The sequence below is a fragment of the Triticum urartu genome, chromosome 1A, assembly GCF_056163025.1.
Source record: "Triticum urartu cultivar PI428250 chromosome 1A, HENAU_Tu73, whole genome shotgun sequence".
Lineage (NCBI taxonomy): Eukaryota > Viridiplantae > Streptophyta > Magnoliopsida > Poales > Poaceae > Triticum > Triticum urartu.
Genome location: NC_141873.1, coordinates 466095076 through 466117471, shown reverse-complemented (window position 1 = coordinate 466117471; position 22396 = coordinate 466095076). Strand labels below are relative to the sequence as shown.

Here is a 22396-nt window from a genome sequence, read left to right as displayed (position 1 = left end):
TTTGGGGAGCCCCTAGTCGGCGCTCTAACTCGGCCCTTCTTTTAGGGAGCCCCTAGTCGGCGCTCTAACTCGGCCCTTCTTTTGGGGAGCCCCTAGTCGGCGCTCTAACTCGGTCCTTCTTTTGGGGAGCCCCTAGTCGGCTCTCTAACTCAGCCCTTCTTTTGGGGAGCCCCTAGTCGGCGCTCTAACTCGGCCCTTCTTTTGGGGAGCCCCTGGTGGCGCCCATTAGGCAACTTGGCGCCTGCAGGTTCCATGGTTAGGCCGGCAGCGCAGCGGAAATTCATTAAATAGCGCAAAAAACTACGTAGAAGTAAAGCAACCGTGAGGATTCAATGTCACGCCATCAACCTCCACCCCATGTTGCCCAACCACTATACTAAACAGGCTCTGGTGATTCATTAGGGCGCAACCTATTTAATAAGTAAGTATAGCCACACTTTTACTGCATATATAAATTAGAAAAATCCTGATTTTTGAAAAAAAAGTGTGAAGAAAATTTGAAAGTTTGCAAATTTCAAAACAAACCATGAATTTAAAAGGAGTTCACGAATTCAAAGAATTTCCATGAATTTGGAAAAGGTTCATCAATTTTTAATAAAGTTTATCATTTTTGAAAAATATATATTCAATTTTGAAAAAAGTTCATCAATTTTATAGAAATTTCAAAAAATTTAAAAAAATTTCATTGATTTAGGAAAAAGTTCATCAATTTTGGAAAAATGTTCGTCGAATTGAAAACAGTTCATCAATTTTCAAAAAAATATTCATCAATTTTGAAAAAAGTTCACCATTTTTCTCAAAAAGTTCATGGATTTTGAAAACATTTCATGAATTTTGAAAAAAAATCATCAATATGAAAAAAGTTCATCAAAAATGAAAAAAATGCAATTCTTTTTTTCAGAAAGTTCATCGATTTTTTAGAAAAAGTTCATCAATTGGAAAAATCAAGTTCATAAAAATGTTCATCAATTTGAAAAAATAAGTTCAAAACATTTAATTGTTTTCATCGATTTGAAAAATGAGGAAGAAGAAAAAATGAAAAAAGGAACGGAAATGTTGAATCAATAAAACAATACGAAAGATGAACAATATCGGATGAGGTTGTGTGGTCGGGTGGTTATCGTGTTGCGTGTTAGTACAGCAGGTCGGCACCGACTCGTGGAAACAGAAGGAAAACAAAATTACAGATAATTGGGCCAGCCCAGTTAACGCGGCTGCAGGCGCCGGTTAGGAACATTGCCTTTTAACCAGCGCCTGCAGCGCCGAATAGGCTTTGCCCTTCTTTTGGCCCAGCCTGCACCCCGCAAGCAGCAAAAGGCTGCCAAAAGGGTAGAGAGAACAACCCACGCAGGCTGCGTCCAGCCCAGCGTGGATTATTTATTACCCAAGTTACCTCCTGTGGTCGTCGCTTGCCACAGAAAAAGCCAGAACTGGCGCTACGGTAGGCATGTTTGTCTCCACGCCGTAGGGAAACGCGACGGAAGATGCACACGGCACGGGCACACGCCTCCATTGCTTTTGCTGCCGCTCCGTCCCGACGCGACGAGACGGAGCACCTTCTCTCACATGCCGTTAGGCCATCTCCACCGCGCGACCCTAAAACGTCCGGGTCTGTCCATTTGGAGTTAAACGGACAAATAAAACGACCCAACGCGCAACTATATCCATAAAAAACGTCCGTTTCTGGTCCGTCTCATCTCATCTTGGACTCAAATTTGAGCTGGGTTTGCGTTCAAAGCGGACACAAGCGAACGCTTTCTGGGTCGTCCTCGTCCGGCAGTGTCCCATATGCATGTGACCCTGGCCCGCTTGTCATCATCTCTTCTCTTCACTCACGTGGCCCACCTACCATCCTCTCTCTCTCCATGTTTTCCTCCTCCCCATGCCGGTGCACACCACTGTGCTGCAGCCGTGGGCGAGCGCGACGCGCGCCGGAGCGCGGGTGCGGGAGAGCGGGGTGCGGCGCGGCTGTGAGCTGGGGGCGTGCGTCCAGGAGGCGTCGTGCGCGAGCGCGGCGGCACGTCGACGGGCGACGAGGCGCGGCTACGGGCGTGGAGAGGCGAGGCGGGGCGGGTCGGCTGCTGCGGGGGAGGGCGGCGAGCTCGCGCGGCTGCAGGTGCGGGCGAGCGCGTGGGCGGGGGCGGGGGCAAGCGCGCGGGCAGGGACGGCGAGCGCGCACGTGCGGCTGCGGCGGCAGGGCGGGGCACGACGAGGCGGGCTCGAGCGGCCGGGGCGAGGAGGCGAGGCATGGCCCGGCGGCGAGCGCGGCGGGCGGGGGCAGGGGCGCGGCGCGGTGTGGCGTGGAGGCAGGGCGCGCGCCGGCCAGCATGCCATAGCGGGGAACGGGCGGAGCCAGGGCGCAAGCTCGCGGGCGGGTGAGGCGCACGACCAAGATGGGCAGTTGGGGATTGGTTGGTGCGTTGGGCGCCTCTAACTATATCTGGACATGCATATTTGTTTTGCCATCTATTGCCACCTCAAAACGGACAGATTCCGGACGAAACGGACGTCCGTTTGGGTTGTGCGGTTGAGTTGGCCTTACTTACGCTCTAAGCATATTCATATTCTACTCGGTGCGTTTCTTCCCGAGCTCCTCTTGATCCATCCCCGAAGCTCAGGCCATGTGCTCACTTTGAAGCTAGGACACGCACATCTGCCGCCCTCGAACAATGGTCGCGCGCACATGACAAGCCCCTCGTTGCGCTTTTTACACTGGGTTTCTTCGCAGAGATCAAACCTACCTACACCCTACATGTCTAGAGAGGAGCAGTTTACTAATCCAAGACGTCGGTCGCGTGTCCCGGGCCGAAGACCATCGTCGTCGTGGATCCAGAATGGAATCGGGGAGGAAGGACGCATGGCTCAGACCGGCCTCGACTCGACGACCGCGTCCCTTGTTTTACCCGGGAGACCGGCGGTGGGGCGCCGCTGGTCCCGTCCAGCACCCGTGGGTGGCGCCTTTGAACTGTTCCCGCCGCGCCCATTCCCCAGCCCATGCGAGCTCCACCGGTGAGGAGGGGGTCACCCCATCTCCATGTGCGCCCCTGCCCGAGATCGCCGAGATGTTGGCGCTGGTCGATGCTCAGTGACTCAGCGCTCTCCTGGCCGCCACCAACTCCTCTGGACCCGCCGCGGCGCCCGTGTCCTGCTCGGCGTACGCTTCCCCTTGGCAATGCGATGCCAGCAGTGCACGGTACCTCACCCCACGGCGTGGACGACGCATGCATATTCTACCGTTCGCCGTGCTGCCAGCCAGGAAGTAGAGCGGTAGGTGAGCCATGAGCGCCTTCCTCCGTCGCACTCACGCATGGTCCATGCCATTGTGTCACCGATCGTCCGATCCTAGCTTGTCAATTACCTGTCGTGTCTAATCCAATCCAGCAAAAATGCTCAAAAGTGAGGCACTTGAAAATGACGCGACCTATATGTCTACGCGCGCCGTTGTGCGATCTACTCTACCCGACAGCGTAAAATTCTCACTCGGAAAACGGACGGCCGCGACGCGGCTGACTCACCGGCGCTTGGAGCTATTCTCCTGGAGGAGAAGCCTTCTCGTCGACTTTCGCGACAGGGGCGGTCGCCTTTGTTTATATTGAGAAAAAGAGAGACGCTTTCGGAAAAGCTAGTGTGAAATGTCTATAGCAGTACTAGCCCGTCGCACGCGTAAAAGGGAGCTTGCGCGCGTGAAATTCATTCGAGATTTCGCAGCATTGTCTGGCACAGTCGCTGCCTGCTCGACGTGCAGCAACAGTGTGTCGTGGCCGCACATGGAAATTTACCAGATGCAGTGCACGGATGTCCTAAAAAAAGAGATAGAAGTACGCGTAGTGAATATACTAGTGAGAAAAGTGGAGTTTTATTTGTTGAGGGAAGAGGACGTCTGAAACCCTAAAAAAAGGATGTTTGAAAACGGAGAGGAAGCCAGGCAACGGCTCACGTCCGGTCCGGACCGCACGGACGAAGGCGTGAAGCTATCAACGAACAGCGATTCCGGGGAAATGACAGGGACCGACCGGGCTCAACGTCCGTCCGCCATGCCAACAACCCCGTATCTCAGGCTTTGCTCGCGAGATCGTCTGCGGCGATCATATCTGTTGCTTCAAATTCAGAAGCACCTGACGGACCTGAATCTGTCAAACATACCACTCCAATGTTACTCTGGACATCGGATCGCGAAACGGCCCACGTGACCGTCCTTGGGGTTCGTATCAAACATGATTCGCGGCACCAAAGTTTCGCTGCAGGATGGGCGACAATTCTCTCAATCATCTTTGGGCGGGGCCCATGTGAGTGAGCGGCTGTGTGAGATGGGGGGCACGTAAATGGCTAGCAAGAGCTCCGATGGGGTAGGGCGTAGGCGAGAAAGTGAAACGAACAGCACGCTCGGGTAGCGGGGCCACAGCGGAGACCCAGCCCCAGTGGGGGCGCACCTCATGGGTGATGGATCTCACAGACACAGAGGATCCGACGCACCGGCCCGTCGAGCTGTCCACCACATCTATCCCCCCCCGGTGGGGCCCCACGTTGGCCGCCCGCCTCGCAACGGGCCACGCCTCCCACTACGCCAGCGCCTTCCCACGCCGTGCGGGGCGCCTCCAACGTCACTGACACGGCGGCCACGGGCCGCGCTGCTGACCTACACGTCGGTGACGTAGCGCCTTTTATCGTGCGGGCTGCGGGCCGTCACGCTTTATCTACCCCTTTTTGTTAGATACGGATATACGCCGGCCACCGGATGCGGATCTGACGGCCGGGATTCGTTCCGAGGCGCTACAGATCCCTCTCTACCCTGCCCTGGCCTGTGCACACACGCTCCCCTCCGTTGCGCTCCCACGGCACCACCCCACCACCAACTGCTCGACGGAATGCCACACTAGCCCCCACTCCACTCCCCACTCCCCCCCACGCCGCCGCCGCCGCCGCAGAGCGACGAGATGAAGGGAGCAATGCAGCCGCGGCAGTTCATGATGCACGGGCCGGGGGGCCCGATGGCGCCGCCGCAGCAGCAGTTCGGGCTGACGGAGACGCGCCCGCCGCTGGCCGCCATGCTGCGGCCCCGCTTCAACATCCCGGGCCTCAACCCCTCCGCCGCCGCCGCCAGCGCCGCCGGCAAGATCTCATCCACCTACGACCTCGTCGAGCCGATGCGCTTCCTCTACGTGCACGTCGTCAAGGCGCGGGACCTCCCCGCCGTCTCCCCCACCGGCTCCATCGACCCCTTCGTCGAGGTCAAGCTCGGCAACTTCAAGGGCACCACCGCCGTCCTCGCCGGCCATCACAGCCCCTCCTGGCACCAGGTCTTCGCCTTCTCCGCCACGCACCTCCAGTCGCATCTGCTCGAGGTCGCCGTCAAGGCCAAGGATCTCGCCGGCGGCGACGACATGGTCGGCCGCATAGGGTTCGACCTCTCCGAGGTGCCCGTCCGCGTGCCGCCGGACTCCCCGCTGGCGCCCCAGTGGTACAGGCTCGACGGCAAGCGCGGGGAGAAGCTCCACCACGGCGAGATCATGCTGTCCGTCTGGCTCGGGACCCAGGCCGACGAGGCCTTCCCGGAGGCCTGGCATTCCGACGCGCACGGGGCGGCTGGCCCGTCGGCCGTCGCCTCCACGCGCGCCAAGGTATACTTCTCGCCCAAGCTCGTGTACCTCCGCGTCGCCGCCATCGGGGCGCAGGACCTCGTGCCCCACGACACGTCGCGCCCCATGAACGCCTCCGTCAAGCTGCAGCTGGCCGGGCAGGTGCGGCGCACGCGCCCGGGCGGGCCGCCGGGTTCGCCCAACCCGATGTGGAACGAGGAGTTCATGTTTGTCGCGTCGGAGCCGTTCGACGAGCCCCTGCTCGTCACCGTGGAGGACCGCGTCGGGCCGGGCCGCGACGAGCCGCTCGGGCGCATTATGCTGCCCCTCAACGCCGCAATGCCGCGCCATGACCACTTCGGCAAGCCCGTGGAGCCGCGCTGGTACAGCCTTGCGCGCCCCAGCGACGACGGCGAGAAGAAGGAGGGCAAGTTCGCGAGCAAGATACAGCTTCGGATGTCGCTGGACTTTGGGTACCATGTTCTTGACGAGTCGACCTACTACAGCAGTGATCTCCAGCCATCATCAAAGCACACCCGGAAGCCGAGCATTGGGATCCTTGAGGTGGGTGTTCTTGGTGCACGCAACTTGATACCAATGAAGGCCAAGGATGGTCGCAGCACCGACGCCTACTGCGTTGCCAAGTATGGTCCGAAATGGGTGCGCACAAGAACCATCATGAACACGCTGAATCCCCAGTGGAATGAGCAGTATACCTGGGAGGTGTTTGATCCATGCACCGTGATCACGGTGGTGGTGTTCGACAATAGCCAGATTGGGAGCAAGAATGGTGATGCCCGGGATGAAAGCATTGGCAAGGTCAGAATTCGTCTCTCGACACTGGAGACTGACCGGGTGTACACCCATTTCTATCCTTTGCTTGCTCTTAAGCCAAGTGGCCTCAAGAAGACCGGTGAGCTGCATTTGGCCGTGCGGTTTACATGCACGGCATGGGTGAACATGATGGCAATGTATGGCCGTCCGCTGCTGCCGAAGATGCACTACTCACAACCAATATCAGTGATGCAATTGGACTACCTGAGGCACCAGGCGATGCAGATTGTTTCGGCAAGGCTTAGCCGTGCTGAGCCACCACTGCGCAGGGAGGTGGTCGAGTACACGCTCGATGTGGGCTCGCACATGTTTAGCCTCCGGCGCAGCAAGGCCAACTTCTATCGCATCACCTCTCTGTTCTGTGGCTTTGCCTCAATGGCCAAGTGGTATGATGGCATCAGGAGCTGGCGAAACCCGATCACAACAATGCTGGTGCACATGTTGTTCCTGATACTGATCTGCTACCCGGAGCTCATCCTGCCTACCATCTTCCTCTACATGTTTATGATCGGACTGTGGAACTATCGCTTCCGGTCAAGGCACCCACCACACATGGATACCAAGCTATCGCAGGCTGAGTTCACACACCCTGATGAGCTTGATGAGGAGTTTGACACATTCCCATCCAACAGGCCAGCTGACATTGTAAGGTTGCGCTACGACAGGCTGAGGAGTGTTGGAGGTCGTGTGCAGACGGTGGTCGGGGACCTGGCGACGCAAGGTGAGAGAGCCCATGCGTTGCTGAGCTGGAGGGACCCCCGTGCCACCGCCATCTTCATATTCTTGTCCCTGGTGGTGGCCATTGTGCTGTATGTGACGCCGTTCCAGGTTTTGCTGGTCATCACCATGCTCTACTTGCTGCGCCATCCCCGGTTCCGCAGCAGGATGCCCTCTGTCCCGTTCAACTTCTACAGAAGATTGCCTGCCAAGTCCGATTCGCTTATTTGAAGATAAAATGAGGGAAGCTTGTAACATTGCCCCCCTCTCTCGTTCTGTTCCTTCTGGTTAGCATCAGATCAGATGTGAATATACTTAATGAGTTGATTAATTTAGAGCCAGGCAGCTGGTGGCCCTGTAATAAGGTGTCGGTTTATATGTTGGTCTGCTTAGCTAGGCAGAAAACGAAGGGAATGGCCGGGGGATCCCTTCGTAGTTTTGGATGGAAAATGTTGGCTTTGGGGTTTCTGTTGTAGAGCTGGGCACATGATGAGTTCCAGAATGTTATGTTTATGTATTGGTGCCAGTTTTGTTTATGTTCTGTTAATTATGTTCCGTTGATCATGTTACCTGCCCCTAATCTTGTTTTTTTATATATGTAGTATATGTGCTGTTCCTTCCCTTTTCTCCAGAAATATATCTACTGCTCCTATTTTTTGTTCTGAGGCGCTTACCCTTTTTTCAGAGGGCACGCTGAGGTAGTTTCACTGTGACGTTGTAGCATGGTTGGTGGAATACCATGCTGGGTATATCGGTGAAGTTCATCTGAAGAGCCTACGAATGTGCGCCAGTTCATCAGTTGTTGAATGTCAGTTACTCCGTGGTTCAGTCCAGAATTGTCGTAGCCGTTACCCCACTTCTTTTTTCGTAGCGGTTGATCAGCTACTGAATGTGCACTAATCCAGCGTGATCTCGTATAAGTTACTCCGTGGTTCAGTGCTGAATTGTCGTAGGGGTTTATCAGCTACTGAATGTGCACTAATCCAGCGTGATCTGGTGCCATTTACTCCGTGGTTCAGTGCAGAAAAGAAGCAGCAGTTTCCGTCTTGTACGTGAGCAGTTCCCGTGCGCTGATCCGCACTGAGAGAACAGTTAGAAAGGTTGTGGTTGTACCCACGCTTTTGACCCCGGTACCACGGTGTGTTTTCTAACCAAACAAGATAAAACCATGCGATCCTTTCCTTGTCGGCAACAAAAAGATAAACGGCTTGGGACCGTATGCGGGAATACTGGACTAGACAGGCAGGTGTGAATGCAGGACGGCTAGGGCACAATAAAACAGATATGGAACGGCGTCGTCTGGCATCGAAGGGGGACATCGCCATTTTTCATGGCAACTCTTTAAATTTGTTGTGCTGGTGGTGCCATGATTAGTGTGACATGCGTGCCTGGCTACACATGGCTGGAGATGCATGTCGAAGCAATGCTCCTAGGAGTGTTCAATCCACTGTTTGCTAAAGGCGTCTTTGATTGTAGCACAAAAGGGCGAACAAGAAAACGTGGAGGTTGAATGTTAAGCCAATGTTGAATTCTATACATGGATTTTAAGGCATATGAAATGTTAAAAGGTTCTTTAATTGCAGCACAAGGAAAGAAGAGTAAATTCCAGTTTTTGCCCCCTCAAATAGTTTTCTTTTGTGGGACCTCAAAATAGCATTTTTGACATGAAGTACTATATTTAAGGATTTTCTTCTGTTTTACCCCATTTAATGAATTTGAACAATTGTAGACGTCCATTGCATTTGAACGAGTGGTCTAGATTAGGCATGGCGGTCTATTACCACATATCCACTCAGTGGGCATATCGTAGGCCTACAGCTCAGAAACAACGAGGCAAATGTCAGCAGTTTGCATTGCGTTCTGAGAAATGAAACGATGGATAGATAGGGATAGGAGGGGCTCGTGACAAGGTGTTTTACGGCGGAACCGAGCTGGCTGCAGATCAACCGCAAGATTAGCTAGAAATCAAATCAAGCTAAAAATCGAGAGAGAGAGAGAGAGAGAGAGAGAGAGAGAGAGAGCTTCATTGCTGTTAGCAACTACATCAATCATTGAGTGCGGTAGGCAAGTCACCTAGGTTTCTAGGGTTCTCAAATATCCTTTGACGGCTAACACCACCTTAGTTCAAAAACCACCGTTTCATCGTTCTTGATAGGTCTTGGCAGGGCGCAAGTGCATTGATCCTTTCCTGTAGACCACAAGAAGTCACTGCATGGAAGATCCGACGTCAAATAGGGCTACGACGGATGGATCTTACATGGGAGGCGATGGCGGCGGTAAACGAATCACACTTCTTAAACCATCAGTTGAAGCTAGATTTGAAGGGTTGGATCTACATGGGAAACAAGAATTCGATCTATATTTGTCAGAGTTGGAAGGCTTGATCATAGATGTGTGTTGGCCACTTGGCTCGGACTGTTTAGGGTTCATACATCCAAGCCATTATGTGGCACCCCGGCTCTGCGATCTGGATGTGCCCTACATACTAGCCCAAGAATCCGTCCTCCGGTATACAATGCTAGTTGGCATCAAGCACAACCACAATATATTACAACACATAGGTACATATGTCTTTACGATACATCACTTGGAGAGGCAAAAAGGCACTATACATGCGGCGGTAATATGTACATTATTTATCTAAAGGCCCCGGGGTCTAGCAACGAAATGACAACGGTGGTGGGGCTCCATCCCAAAGGGACCCTTGGTACGACATGATCCTAGCGCTCATGCATGATCGTTCTCGGAATACTCACAATCAACATCTCCAACATCTGGCATATAAGTCAGGTGAGTACATTGAATGTAATCTCAAGCTCACGACAAACAATAACATGCAACACGGCAAATACGTAACCCACATGCATAGACATGTATCAATGATGCATCTTGGTCAAGTTTTATGTTAGCACAATGACCGTTGATTAGAACCTTGCATAAAACCAACAAATGAATTGGTAGCCACCAAGCTCTGGGGTGTCAACGTAATGAATGAACAGTTGCCAAAGACGATTGACCACAAGATGGTTGGTCAGAGCACGACATGGAGCATGAGAGCGGTGTGGATAAGAAGAAGCTGCCCAAGATGACCGGAAAAGCAGCACACAGGATGGGAGCGGTGCTACAAAGAGAAACTAACAGGTGCATGAGATGGCCGAGAAGCAGCACAGAACACGGGAACAATACTATTGCTACCACCATCTTACGCAAAATTACCACCTGGCTTTGTGCAACCTTACCATCTTGGCCTCTTGGTCATTACAACTTACCACATGGTTGTGTCCATGACCTTGGTCATGTCCACACTTGGTCACCACGACCACTTATCAACCTTTAGTCACCTCGTGACCCATATCTTATCACCAGATCACATTCGCGATCCACACAAATCTTTGAGCCTAACCACCATGAAAACTTCATGTATATTAATCATTGGCATTGACGGCTGGTGTGACCTAGTATGAACTGTGTCCATTACCCTGGACTCGACTATTCGAATTGATTTATACACTCTGTAAACTACCCATACCGTGTCACCGACATATCCCTTGGGGTAATGCTCAGGAGGAGGAATCCCGGGCCTCATTGTCTACGAAAGGCTGTACCACTTATGTGGTCTCATATTTCCCCCTCTTGGGATTACTTTATTTATAACTTGTGAAGCATACCATTCCCAGGTTCTCAGAATTAGACGTCGGTTACAGGGCTAGGTTAGCATACATGTCTAATTCTTCCTAAGATGGTGACACCACTAAGAGCATGTATAGACTAAGTTAAGTCATTCCCACATTAGGAAAATGTGGTTGCACATGTGGAAGGTTTGACTCGATGGCACCATAATTAGACGAAGCCAGTGAAGTGTTAGTTTAACAAGTTCTTCTTTATTGAATGTATGCTTGATCTGAGTCATGTTTATTATTGAATTCCATAATGAGTGAAACTACACAACCATATTGAAGCAACCACATTCATGTAATCAGACAAATGCTTATGCGGTGAATTTTTTATTAACATTATTGATGTCATCATGCATTCATGCTACTACCAAGGAAAAATATTCATCAGAAACATATACATGCACATATAGTTCATAGTAGCATAATGAACTAAATACAATATGCTCTAAAATATATATGTATGGACTATGACTTCAACAAGTCAGCAAGCAATGGTAGTGTGGCTTGCCTTGGTGAAGGTAACAGTTAAGGTACTTTAGATATTCACCATCAAGCTCTTCTTCCTCTGAAAATATATATTTGAAAATAATTTATAAATATAACATAAATCCAAAGCTATTGTGGGTCCTAGCTAAACAGAACGACAAATAGCAATAACATATTTTCTGTAAGACAATTTCATAAGAAAATACTACAAAAAAGGAACATGCCATTTGGACCTGTAGTTTGGAAGTTATGAGTGGGCAAAGTTTGGTCGAAGATGAATTTAAATTGAATTTATCTGATTAACCAGAAAATACTAGAGCAGGCCACGTCAAAGAATACGCCTCCTCTGCGTACCGCTTTGGGTGCGGGACCCACTCAACTATAGAGGCCTATAGTGGGAGGGGAGGTGGAGTGAGTGTGCGTGTGCGCTAAACTGTGCCTGAGCGTACAACACTAATTCTGCGCTCCGGCCGAAACTGCGCACCCGACCAAGTAACCAACGTGCACACACCTGGTGCCTTGGTCTCCCACTTGATCGTAAATTCATAGGCAACTAGTAGTAAAGCATGGTAACCTTTTTACTACACAAGCCTAGTCACAAAGTCTATGGTAAGATCCCATGTGAAATGCAGTAACACATGTTAACCTATTTACTATAAGTTCCCAGGGAATCAATCGGTAGTAAACCTATAGTAAAACTAGTAATCTCTTTACTATAGATGCACATTTGTACTACAGATGTCTTGTCATGAAGTTTGCCGTAACACCCCATGAAACATTTAGTAACACATGTTAACCACCTTACTACACATTCCCGGGAAAATAATCGGAAGTATAACACGTGGTACAATTAGTAATCTCTTTACTATACACTCAAAAAAGTAATATGTTTACTATAGATGCATGGACATTGTTAATAAAATCTCAGATAGCATGTAGTAAATACGTGACCTCTCTAGTAAAATTGATTTCAAAGTAATCATAATGTTACATGTACGCACAATGAGCAAATTATAACTAAGATCTAATTATCCAAAATATGTAATTGTTGATCGATTTTACCACATGCTAGAGAGATAGTAACAACAGGGCAATATATAGTAATCTACTAGTCAGTTTTACTAGTTGAGGGGACCTGTGGGTCTGGATAGTAAAAGTCATTGTCACACATGGTAATGTACTAGAGACTTTTACCATCAGGTGGAACTTTGGTGGGACGCGGTCACTTCCGTAATTAGTGAGTTCGAGCGTGGTTTGGATGGCCGGAGCGCAGAATAAGCTATAATGCGCTCGGGCTTAGTTTATATATATATATATATATATATATATATAGGGTCGCGCTATTCGTCATTCTGGGTGAGGAATAGTTATTCTTCACCCCCCTCTATTTTACCATCAATGCACCGTAATTTTACGTTTCATAAGTTTTGTCTTATTTTCAACGCAAAAAGAGACCGTAAGAAAATATATAATCGTCGTAAAAATATTTTATGTTATGCAAAATTACAAACGTAAAACATAGTCTAAAATACACATAAACTGCAAATTTTCTTGTCTTATGACCTATATTTTTATTTTCTTATGTCAAATTTTACGTAGTGAATCAATAGGAATGTAACTATTTGAATTCCAAATGTAATTTAATTATGAAATGATCGTAAGATTACCTCGGGTGGGGAATAACTTATTCTGCACTCTGGGTGATGAATAGTAACACTATATATATATATATATATATATATATATAAAATCTTACGGTCATTTCATAATTAAATTACGTTTGGAATTCAAATAGTTACATTCCTATTGATTCGCTACGTAAAATTTAGTATAAGAAAATAAGAATATAGGTCATAAGACAAGAAAATTTACAGTTTATGTGTATTTTCCACTATGTTTTTACGTTTGTAATTTTACATAACATGAAATATTTTTTATGACGATTATATATTTTCTTACGGTCTTTTTTACGTCAAAAATAAGATAAACTTACGGAACGTAAAATTACGGTGCATTGATGGTAAAATAGAGGGAGATTGAAGAATAACTATTTTATGTTATTCTTCATCCTCCCTCTATTTTACCATCAATGCACCGTAATTTATAGTGTTACTATTTATCAACCAGGGTGCAGAATAAGTTATTCTTCACCCGAGGTAATCTTACGATCATTTCATAATTAAATTACATTTCGAATTCAAATAGTTACATTCTTATTGATTCACTACGTAAAATTTGACATAAGAAAATAAAAATATAGGTCATAAGACAAGAAAATTTGCAGTTTATGTGTATTTTAGACTATGTTTTTATGTTTGTAATTTTACATAATATAAAATATTTTTTACGGCGATTATATATTTTCTTACGGTCCCTTTTTGCGTCGGAAATAAGACAAAACTTACGGAACGTAAATTTACAGTGCATTGATAGTAAAATAGAGGGGGTGAAAAATAACTATGCCTCACCCAGGGTGACGAATAGCGCGACCCTATATATATATATATATATATGAAAATGGTTGTGTACTCCTAGGAGTACGTACTCCCACTCGTCATATAACACATAGATGAATCTTTTATACCTTTTTATTATTTTTAATATACTTCATTAGTAATTATTAGATACCCCAAAACGAGTTTCATGAAAAAAATTCATGTGAGTCTATGTATTTTTAAATATTTACGTATATACTGATGTGTTTGTACGTGAAAAGGTATATTACAAAAAAGTACGTCGCAGATAATATTTTTTCAACTAAACTCATATTGGGGTATCTTAGAATATTTAATGAAGTATATTGAAAATAATAAAGAGGTATAATTAATGCGTATATGAGGTATATTGAGGATGAGAGTACATACTCCCAAGAGTACAGAAGAGGAGTCTAGTTATTCTTCACCCGAGGTAATCTTACAATCATTTCATAATTAAATTATGTTTCGAATTCAAATAGTTACATTTCTATTGATTCACTACGTAAAATTTGACATAAAAATAAAAATATAGGTCATAAGACAAGAAAAATTATAGTTTATGTGTATTTTAGGCTATATTTTTACGTTTGTAATTTTACATAATATAAAATATTTTTTACGGCGATTATATATTTTCTTACGGTCCCTTTTTGCATCGAAAATAAGACAAAACTTACGGAACGTAAAATTACGATGTATTGATGGTAAAATAGAGGGGGGTGAAGAATAACTATTCCTCACCCAGGGTGACGAATAGCGTGACCCTATATATATATATATAGAGAGAGAGAGAGTGGCATTGACGCTCACTAGCGAGGCTAGCAATGAAGAGGGTGCTTGATTGGGCTCAGGGGTGAGATAGTTGGATGCAGGGGACGACGGCGGCCATGGCAATGGTCGAAATAGGGCGAGGGCTCGACGAACGACGTCACACGCTTCCTCTGGGCGGTGGCGGTTGTTGGGTGGTGGTCGCCGGCATCGATTCTTGTGTCGATTGACTCGGGTGAGCACGGTAGGAGGAGCGAGAGATCAAGGGGAGTGGAACGAGGCGAAAATTCCAACAGGTGATCGACCGGAGGTGTCGCGCCATGGTAGAGACTAGCGGCTTAGCTCATAGTCGAAGACGAGTGAAAGGAACGATATGGTTGACTAGAGGGGGTGAATAGGCAACTAACAATTTTTAGCTTTTCATTAACAATTTAAACTTTGCATCAAAGTAGGTTGTCTAGATATGCAACTAGGTGAGCAACCTATATGATGCAAAAAGGATAGGAACACAAGCAAGCAACATATATGAAACAAATAAGTTTGCACAAGTAAAGGCACGAGATAACCAAAAGTGGAGACGGTGGAGACGAGGATGTGTTGCCGAAGTTCCTTCCCTTTGAGAGGAAGTACGTCTCCGTTGGAGCGGTGTGGAGGCACAATGCTCCCCAAGAAGCCACTAGGGCCACTGTATTCTCCTCACGCCCTCACACAATGCGAGATGCCGTGATTCCACTATTGGTGCCCTTGGAGGCGGCGACCGAACCTTTACAAACTAAGTTGGGGCAATCTCCACAACTCAATTGGAGGCTCCCAACGACGCCACGAAGCTTCACCATAATGGACTATGGCTTTGCGGTGACCTCAACCGTCTAGGATGCTCAAACACCCAAGAGTAACAAGATCCGCAAGGGATTAGTGGGGGGGAATCAAATATCTCTTGGTGGAAGTGTAGATCGAGGCCTTCTCAACCACTTCCGAGCAAATCAACAAGTTTGGTCGGCTAGGGAGTGAGATCAGGCTAAAATGGAGCTTAGAGAAATAATGGAGCTTCGGGGTGGAAGAGGTGAGTCAACGGGGAAGAAGGGGACCCCTTATATAGTGTGGGAAAAGGATCCAACCGTTACCCACCAACCAGCCCGCGGCCAGCGGTACTACCGCAAGGCCACGCGGTACTACTGCTTGCAACCAAGCGGTACTACCGCACGGCTGTGCGGTACTACCGTACCGACCCACGGTACTGCCGCAACCCCAGCGACAGTAAAGATAAACAGACGCGCAGGAGCTGGGGACGGTACTTCCGCACGCGCGGTACTACCGCGCCCCCCCATGCGGTACTACCGCAAAGTAAAAAACCCCAGCCAGGGGGAAGGGAACTTCCGTGCCTACTTTCGCAAAGAAACGGAAGTAGTAAAAACCCGACACAGTAGTACCGCCGAGGGGCGGTACTACTGCCTGACTGCATAGCGCGGTACTACCGCTCGACGAAAACGGTACTACCGCGGTAGATGCGGACGTAAAAAATTACATCCGCCCCTACTACCGCAAAGGGGCGGCACTAGCCTGGTGGGTAGCGGTAGTGCGGCTCCAGGGGAGGGGTACTACCGTGGGCACCTGCGGTACTACCGCGGATGCCTACGGTACTACCGTTTTCCTGGGAGCAGTACTACCGCAACCAACCACAGCAGCCAGACAAGGGAGGCAAGAAAACGGAGGAAGCTCCAAGGAAAAAGGAGGGGACAAGAAGGAGACGTGTACGTGATGATTCCGCCCAAACCTTTCCAATGCGGACCCCCTCTTAATAGTACGGCTTTCCTACGACTCAAATCCATCAAAAAGAAATGTAGAAAAGACGCCGTCTTCATCAGTCTTCGAGGGGCACCCAATCGTCTTGTGCCTAGCAATGAAGTGTTTGGAATACTCAAGGCACACGGTTAGTCCGCAAATGCGTTGTCATCAATCACCAAAACACTTAGGGATGAATATGCCCTTACAATCTCCCCCTTTTTGGTGGATTGATGACAATACGGGATTTGCACAAGGAAAATAAAATTAAGTAAATGCAAACCCCTCCTCTCTAGAATATAGACGGGCTCCCCCTAGATGTGTGCCACCTAGAAGAGTGCTTTGGACTGCACGACACACGAATACTAGGATCAATGCTCCCCCTATATTATAGAGACAAGGCATATCTATCAGTAGACAAGATATCACACACATAAGTTAACTATGATAGATAAAGTGCATATGTCTTACACCATATGAGGAAAGGTCTCGAAAGCACAAACCAAACAAGAGCACACAAAGCAAACAAGCACAAACGAGGTCCAAAAGACAAAAGACAATGCAAATAAACGAACCAAGCATGACACAACGCAAATCCCTACTCTCTCTCCCCCTTTGGCATCGAGACGCCAAAAAGGCAGAGAGGACACCTACACACACGGGGTGGCTCAGGCAGAGAAGTCATCCCACTGCTCCTCGTGCTCCTCGTCAGACTCAGCGGTGGGGATAGTCTCCTCGAAGTCATCCTCTGAACTGGTCCACTTGTATCCCTGCTTTGACATCCAGGCAGCCTCAGGTGTGATGACGTCCTCAGACCCGCCAGACACATCCTCTCCAAAGAGCCTCATAACCTTCTTGTCACGGTGACGACTCTCCTTGTCAGCCACGTGAGCCCTGTACTGTCCCTTTGCCTGCATGCAGAAGAGAGTCTTCATCTTGTCCTTTAGCTTCTTGGCCCATGATGGCTCAGAGGAAGGAGTGGTGGACCTAGCAGCACAGTCCTCAGCAACATTCTCAGCAGCAGCCTCCTCCTCACCAGGAGCCCTTCTAGCAGAAGAGGCCTCAGCACGGGTAGTGGTGTTCGCCCAGTTGGGCTTGACGCGGAGGCTGATGGACTCATGGCGAATCCAGTCTGGAGCAAGGAACTCATCACCCGGGTACATCTTCTCCCAAGTGGTGGAGAGCAGCAGAAATAGGTACGGTCCATAGATAGGTACCTTGCGAGTGAACAGCAAACCGAAGCTCACACCACATGATGTGTGAGACATCAAGCGGCTGAGTCTGAGAAGAACGTGCCTCTGCACACAGGAGCAACATGTCCACTAGATATGCATGGACCTTGTCCTTGTCGCCAATGCGTGGGAATAGAGTGTTGCGGAAGATGCGGTGCATGATATCCAGAAAGGAGTTTAACACCCAAGTTGACTTGCCATTGGGGAGCACCTTCTCAACAAGGAAAGGCTGAAGCAGGTTCTTGTTGGCAGCCTCAGAGTTGGCATGGGGGCGAACACCAACGGGGGTGTGAAGCCCGTCATCAGGAATGTGCAGCAGATCCATGAACTCTTTCCATGTAGCAGACAACTGACGGCCGTTGGTCATCCAGGTCATCCTTCGCTCCTCCCCGGGATGAAAGTACACTGAGGCAAAGAACTGACGGATGAGCTCAGGGTCATAGTCATGGTGAAAAGAGATCACCGGCTCAATAGCAAACTGCTCCACCAAGTCCAGAGCCTCTCCAAAATAGTCACGAAACTTGTCCTTCCACATGTGATGCATGTCTATCCACTTGACATCCACGAAGGTATTCTGCTTGCTCTTGATCACATCCAGATAGATGAGAACCTGTTGCTTGTTCCAGAACATCTCGGTGCCTCTGAGCACAGCCCGAGGAGTCACATAGGGATTGATCCTCCGGCGTTCGACATACTCAGAGACAGAAATCTCGTCCATGCCCTTAGCAGGTTCTTTTTCCTTGCTGGCAGTGGTCTTGACATTGCACTTGGGGGCATTGGAGCCCTCTGGGGCTTCATCTTGGGGGTTGCGCGGATGCTTGGAGCCAGTGTCACGACTGGGATTGGAACGGCGAGAGCCACCACCTGAGACACAAAAACGCAAAAGACCCACAACAGCCAAGAGGGATTAATGCAAAGACCACAACAAAGCAAGAGAAACAAGCAGAAAGCACACATGATAAATGCCTAGAGAGAGATTTGATCCCTACGGTAGTACGGCCAAGTGCTGCGAAGCTAAGATAGTAGTACTGCTCTTAGATGAAGGAAATATGCCCTAGAGGCAATAATAAAGTTATTATTTATTTCCTTATATCCTGATAAAAGTTTATTATTCATGCTAGAATTGTATTAACCGGAGACATAATACATGTGTGAATACATAGACAAACAGAGTGTCACTAGTATGCCTCTACTAGACTAGCTTGTTAATCAAAGATGGTTATGTTTCCTAACCATGGACAAAGAGTTGTCATTTGATTAACAGGATCACATCATTAGTTGAATGATCTGATTGACATGACCCATTCCATTAGCTTAGCACCCGATCGTTTAGTATGTTGCTATTGCTTTCTTCATGACTTATACATGTTCCTATGACTATGAGATTATGCAACTCCCGTTTGCCAGAGGAACACTTTGTGTGCTACCAAACGTCACAACGTAACTGGGTGATTATAAAGGAGCTCTACAGGTGTCTCCAAAGGTACATGTTGGGTTGGCGTATTTCGAGATTAGGATTTGTCACTCCGATTGTCGGAGAGGTATCTCTGGGCCCTCTCGGTAATGCACATCACTTAAAGCCTTGCGAGCATTGCAACTAATGAGTTAGTTGCAGGATGATGTATTACAGAACGAGTAAAGAGACTTGCCGGTGATGAGATTGAACTAGGTATGGGATACCGACGATCGAATCTCGGGCAAGTAACATACCGATGACAAAGGGAACAACGTATGTTGTTATGCGGTCTGACCGATAAAAGATCTTCGTAGAATATGTAGGAGCCAATATGAGCATCCAGGTTCCGCTATTGGTTATTGACCGGAGACGTGTCTCGGTCATGTCTACATTGTTCTCGAACCCGTAGGGTCCGCACGCTTAAGGTTACGATGACAGTTATATTATGCGTTTATGCATTTTGATGTACCGAAGGTTGTTCGGAGTCCCGGATGTGATCACGGACATAATGAGGAGTCTCGAAATGGTCGAGACATAAAGATTAATATATTGGAAGTCTATGTTTGGATATCAGAAGTGTTCCGGGTGAAATCGGGATTTTACCGGAGTACCGGGAGGTTACCGGAACCCCCGGGAGCTATATGGGCCTAAGTGGGCCTTAGTGGAAAAGAGAAGGGGCAGCCCAAGATGGGCCGCGCGCCCCTCCCCTCCCTTGGTCCGAATAGGACAAGGAGAGGGGGCCGGCCCCCCTCTCTCTTTTCCCCCCTCCGCGAATCCTATTCCAACTAGGATTGGGGGGGGGGAATCCTACTCCCAGAGGGAGTAGGACTCCTCCTGGCGCGCCTCTCCCAGGCCGGCCGCACCCCCCCCCCTTGAGCCTTTATATACGGAGGCAGGGGCACCCCAGAGAAACACAAGTTGATCCACGTGATCATATTCTCAGCCGTGTGAGGTGCCCCCTTCCACCATAGTCCTCGATAATATTGTAGCGGTGCTTAGGCGAAGCCCTGCTACAGTAGTACATCAAGATCGTCACCACGCTGTCGTGCTGACGGAACTCTTCCCCGACACTTTGCTGGATCGGAGTCCGGGGATCGTCATCGAGCTGAACGTGTGCTAGAACTCGGAGGTGCCGTAGTTTCGGTGCTTGATCGGTCGGGCCGTGGAGACGTACGACTACATCAACCAAACGCTTCCGTTGTCGATATACAAGGGTACGTAGATCAAACTCTCCCCCTCTCATTGCTATGCATCACTATGATCTTGCATGAGCGTAGGAAATTTTTTGAAATTACTACGAAATCCAGCAGTGACATCCGAGCCTAGGTTTTATATGTTGATGTTATATGCACGAGTAGAACACAAGTGAGTTGTGGGCGATATAAGTCATACTGCTTACCAGCATGTCATACTTTGGTTCGGCGGTATTGTTGGACGAAGCGGCCCGGACCGACATTACGCGTACGCTTACGCGAGACCGGTTCTCCCGACGTGCTTTGCACATAGGTGGCTTGCGGGTGACAGTTTCTCTAACTTTAGTTGAACTGAGTGTGGCTACGCCTGGTCCTTGCGAAGGTTAAAACAACACCAACTTGACAAACTATCGTTGTGGTTTTTGATGCGTAGGTAAGATTGGTTCTTGCTTAAGCCCATAGCAGCCACGTAAAACATGCAACAACAAAGTAGAGGACGTCTAACTTGTTTTTGCAGGGCATGTTGTGATGTGATATGGTCAAGACATGATGCTAAATTTTATTGTATGAGATGATCATGTTTTGTAACCGAGTTATCGGCAACTGGCAGGAGCCATATGGTTGTCGCTTTATTGTATGCAATGCAATCGCGCAGTAATGCTTTACTTTATCACTAAGCGGTAGCGATAGTCGTAAGATTGGCGAGACGACCACGATGCTACGATGGAGATCAAGGTGTCGCGCCGGTGACGATGGTGATCATGACGGTGCTTCGGAGATGGAGATCACAAGCACAAGATGATGATGGCCATATCATATCACTTTTATTGATTGCATGTGATGTTTATCTTTTATGCATCTTATCTTGCTTTGATTGACGGTAGCATTATAAGATGATCTCTCACTAAATTATCAAGTAGTGTTCTCCCTGAGTATGCACCGTTGCGAAAGTTCTTTGTGCTGAGACACCACGTGATGATCGGGTGTGATAGGCTCTACGTTCAAATACAACGGGTGCAAAACAGTTGCACACGTGGAATACTCAGGTTATACTTGACGAGCCAAGCATATACAGATATGGCCTCGGAACACGGAGACCGAAAGGTCGAGCGTGAATCATATAGTAGATATGATCAACATAGTGATGTTCACCAATGAAATTAATCCATCTCACGTGATGATCGGACATGGTTTAGTTGATTTGGATCACGTAATCACTTATAGGATTAGAGGGATATCTATATAAGTGGGAGTTATTTAAGTAATATGATTAATTGAACCTAAATTTATCATGAACTTAGTACCTGATAGTATCTTGCTTGTTTATGTATGATTGTAGATAAATGGCCCGTGCTGTTGTTCCGTTGAATTTTAATGCGTTCCTTGAGAAAGCAAAGTTGAAAGATGATGGTAGCAATTACACGGACTGGGTCCGTAACTTGAGGATTATCCTCATTGCTGCACAGAAGAATTACGTCCTGGAAGCACCACTGGGTGCCAGGCCTACTGCTGGAGCAACACCAGATGTTGTGAACGTCTGGCAGAGCAAAGCTGATGACTACTCGATAGTTCAGTGTGCCTTGCTTTACGGCTTAGAACCAGGACTTCAATGACGTTTTGAACGTCATGGAGCATATGAGATGTTCCAGGAGTTGAAGTTAATATTTCAAGCAAATGCCCGGATTGAGAGATATGAAGTCTCCAATAAGTTCTATAGCTGCAAGATGGAGGAGAACAGTTCTGTCAGTGAGCATATACTCAAAATGTCTGGGTATAATAATCACTTGATTCAAATGGGAGTTAATCTTCCAGATGATTGCATCATTGACAGAATTCTCCAATCACTGCCACCAAGCTACAAGAGCTTCGTGATGAACTATAATATGCAAGGGATGAATAAGACTATTCCCGAGCTCTTCGCAATGCTGAAAGCCGCGGAGGTAGAAATCAAAAAGGAGCATCAAGTGTTGATGGTCAACAAGACCACTAGTTTCAAGAAAAAGGGCAAAGGGAAGAAGAAGGGGAACTTCAAGAAGAACAGCAAGCAAGTTGCTGCTCAAGAGAAGAAACTCAAGTCTGGACCTAAGCCTGAAACTGAGTGCTTCTACTGCAAGCAGACTGGTCACTGGAAGCGGAACTGCCCCAAGTATTTGGCGGATAAGAAGGATGGCAAGGTGAACAAAGGTATATGTGATATA

At 48.2% G+C, this 22396-nt stretch overlaps 1 protein-coding gene across 1 annotated transcript; it reads left to right on the top strand.

Annotated features, from left to right (window-relative positions):
- Positions 1-4711: 4711 nt before the first annotated feature.
- Positions 4712-7682, top strand: LOC125519569 (multiple C2 domain and transmembrane region protein 6-like). Its single transcript, XM_048684334.2, has one exon. The coding sequence runs from the start codon at positions 4935-4937 to the stop codon at positions 7356-7358; it is 2424 nt and encodes an 807-aa protein (XP_048540291.2). The 5' UTR covers positions 4712-4934; the 3' UTR covers positions 7359-7682.
- Positions 7683-22396: the final 14714 nt, after the last annotated feature.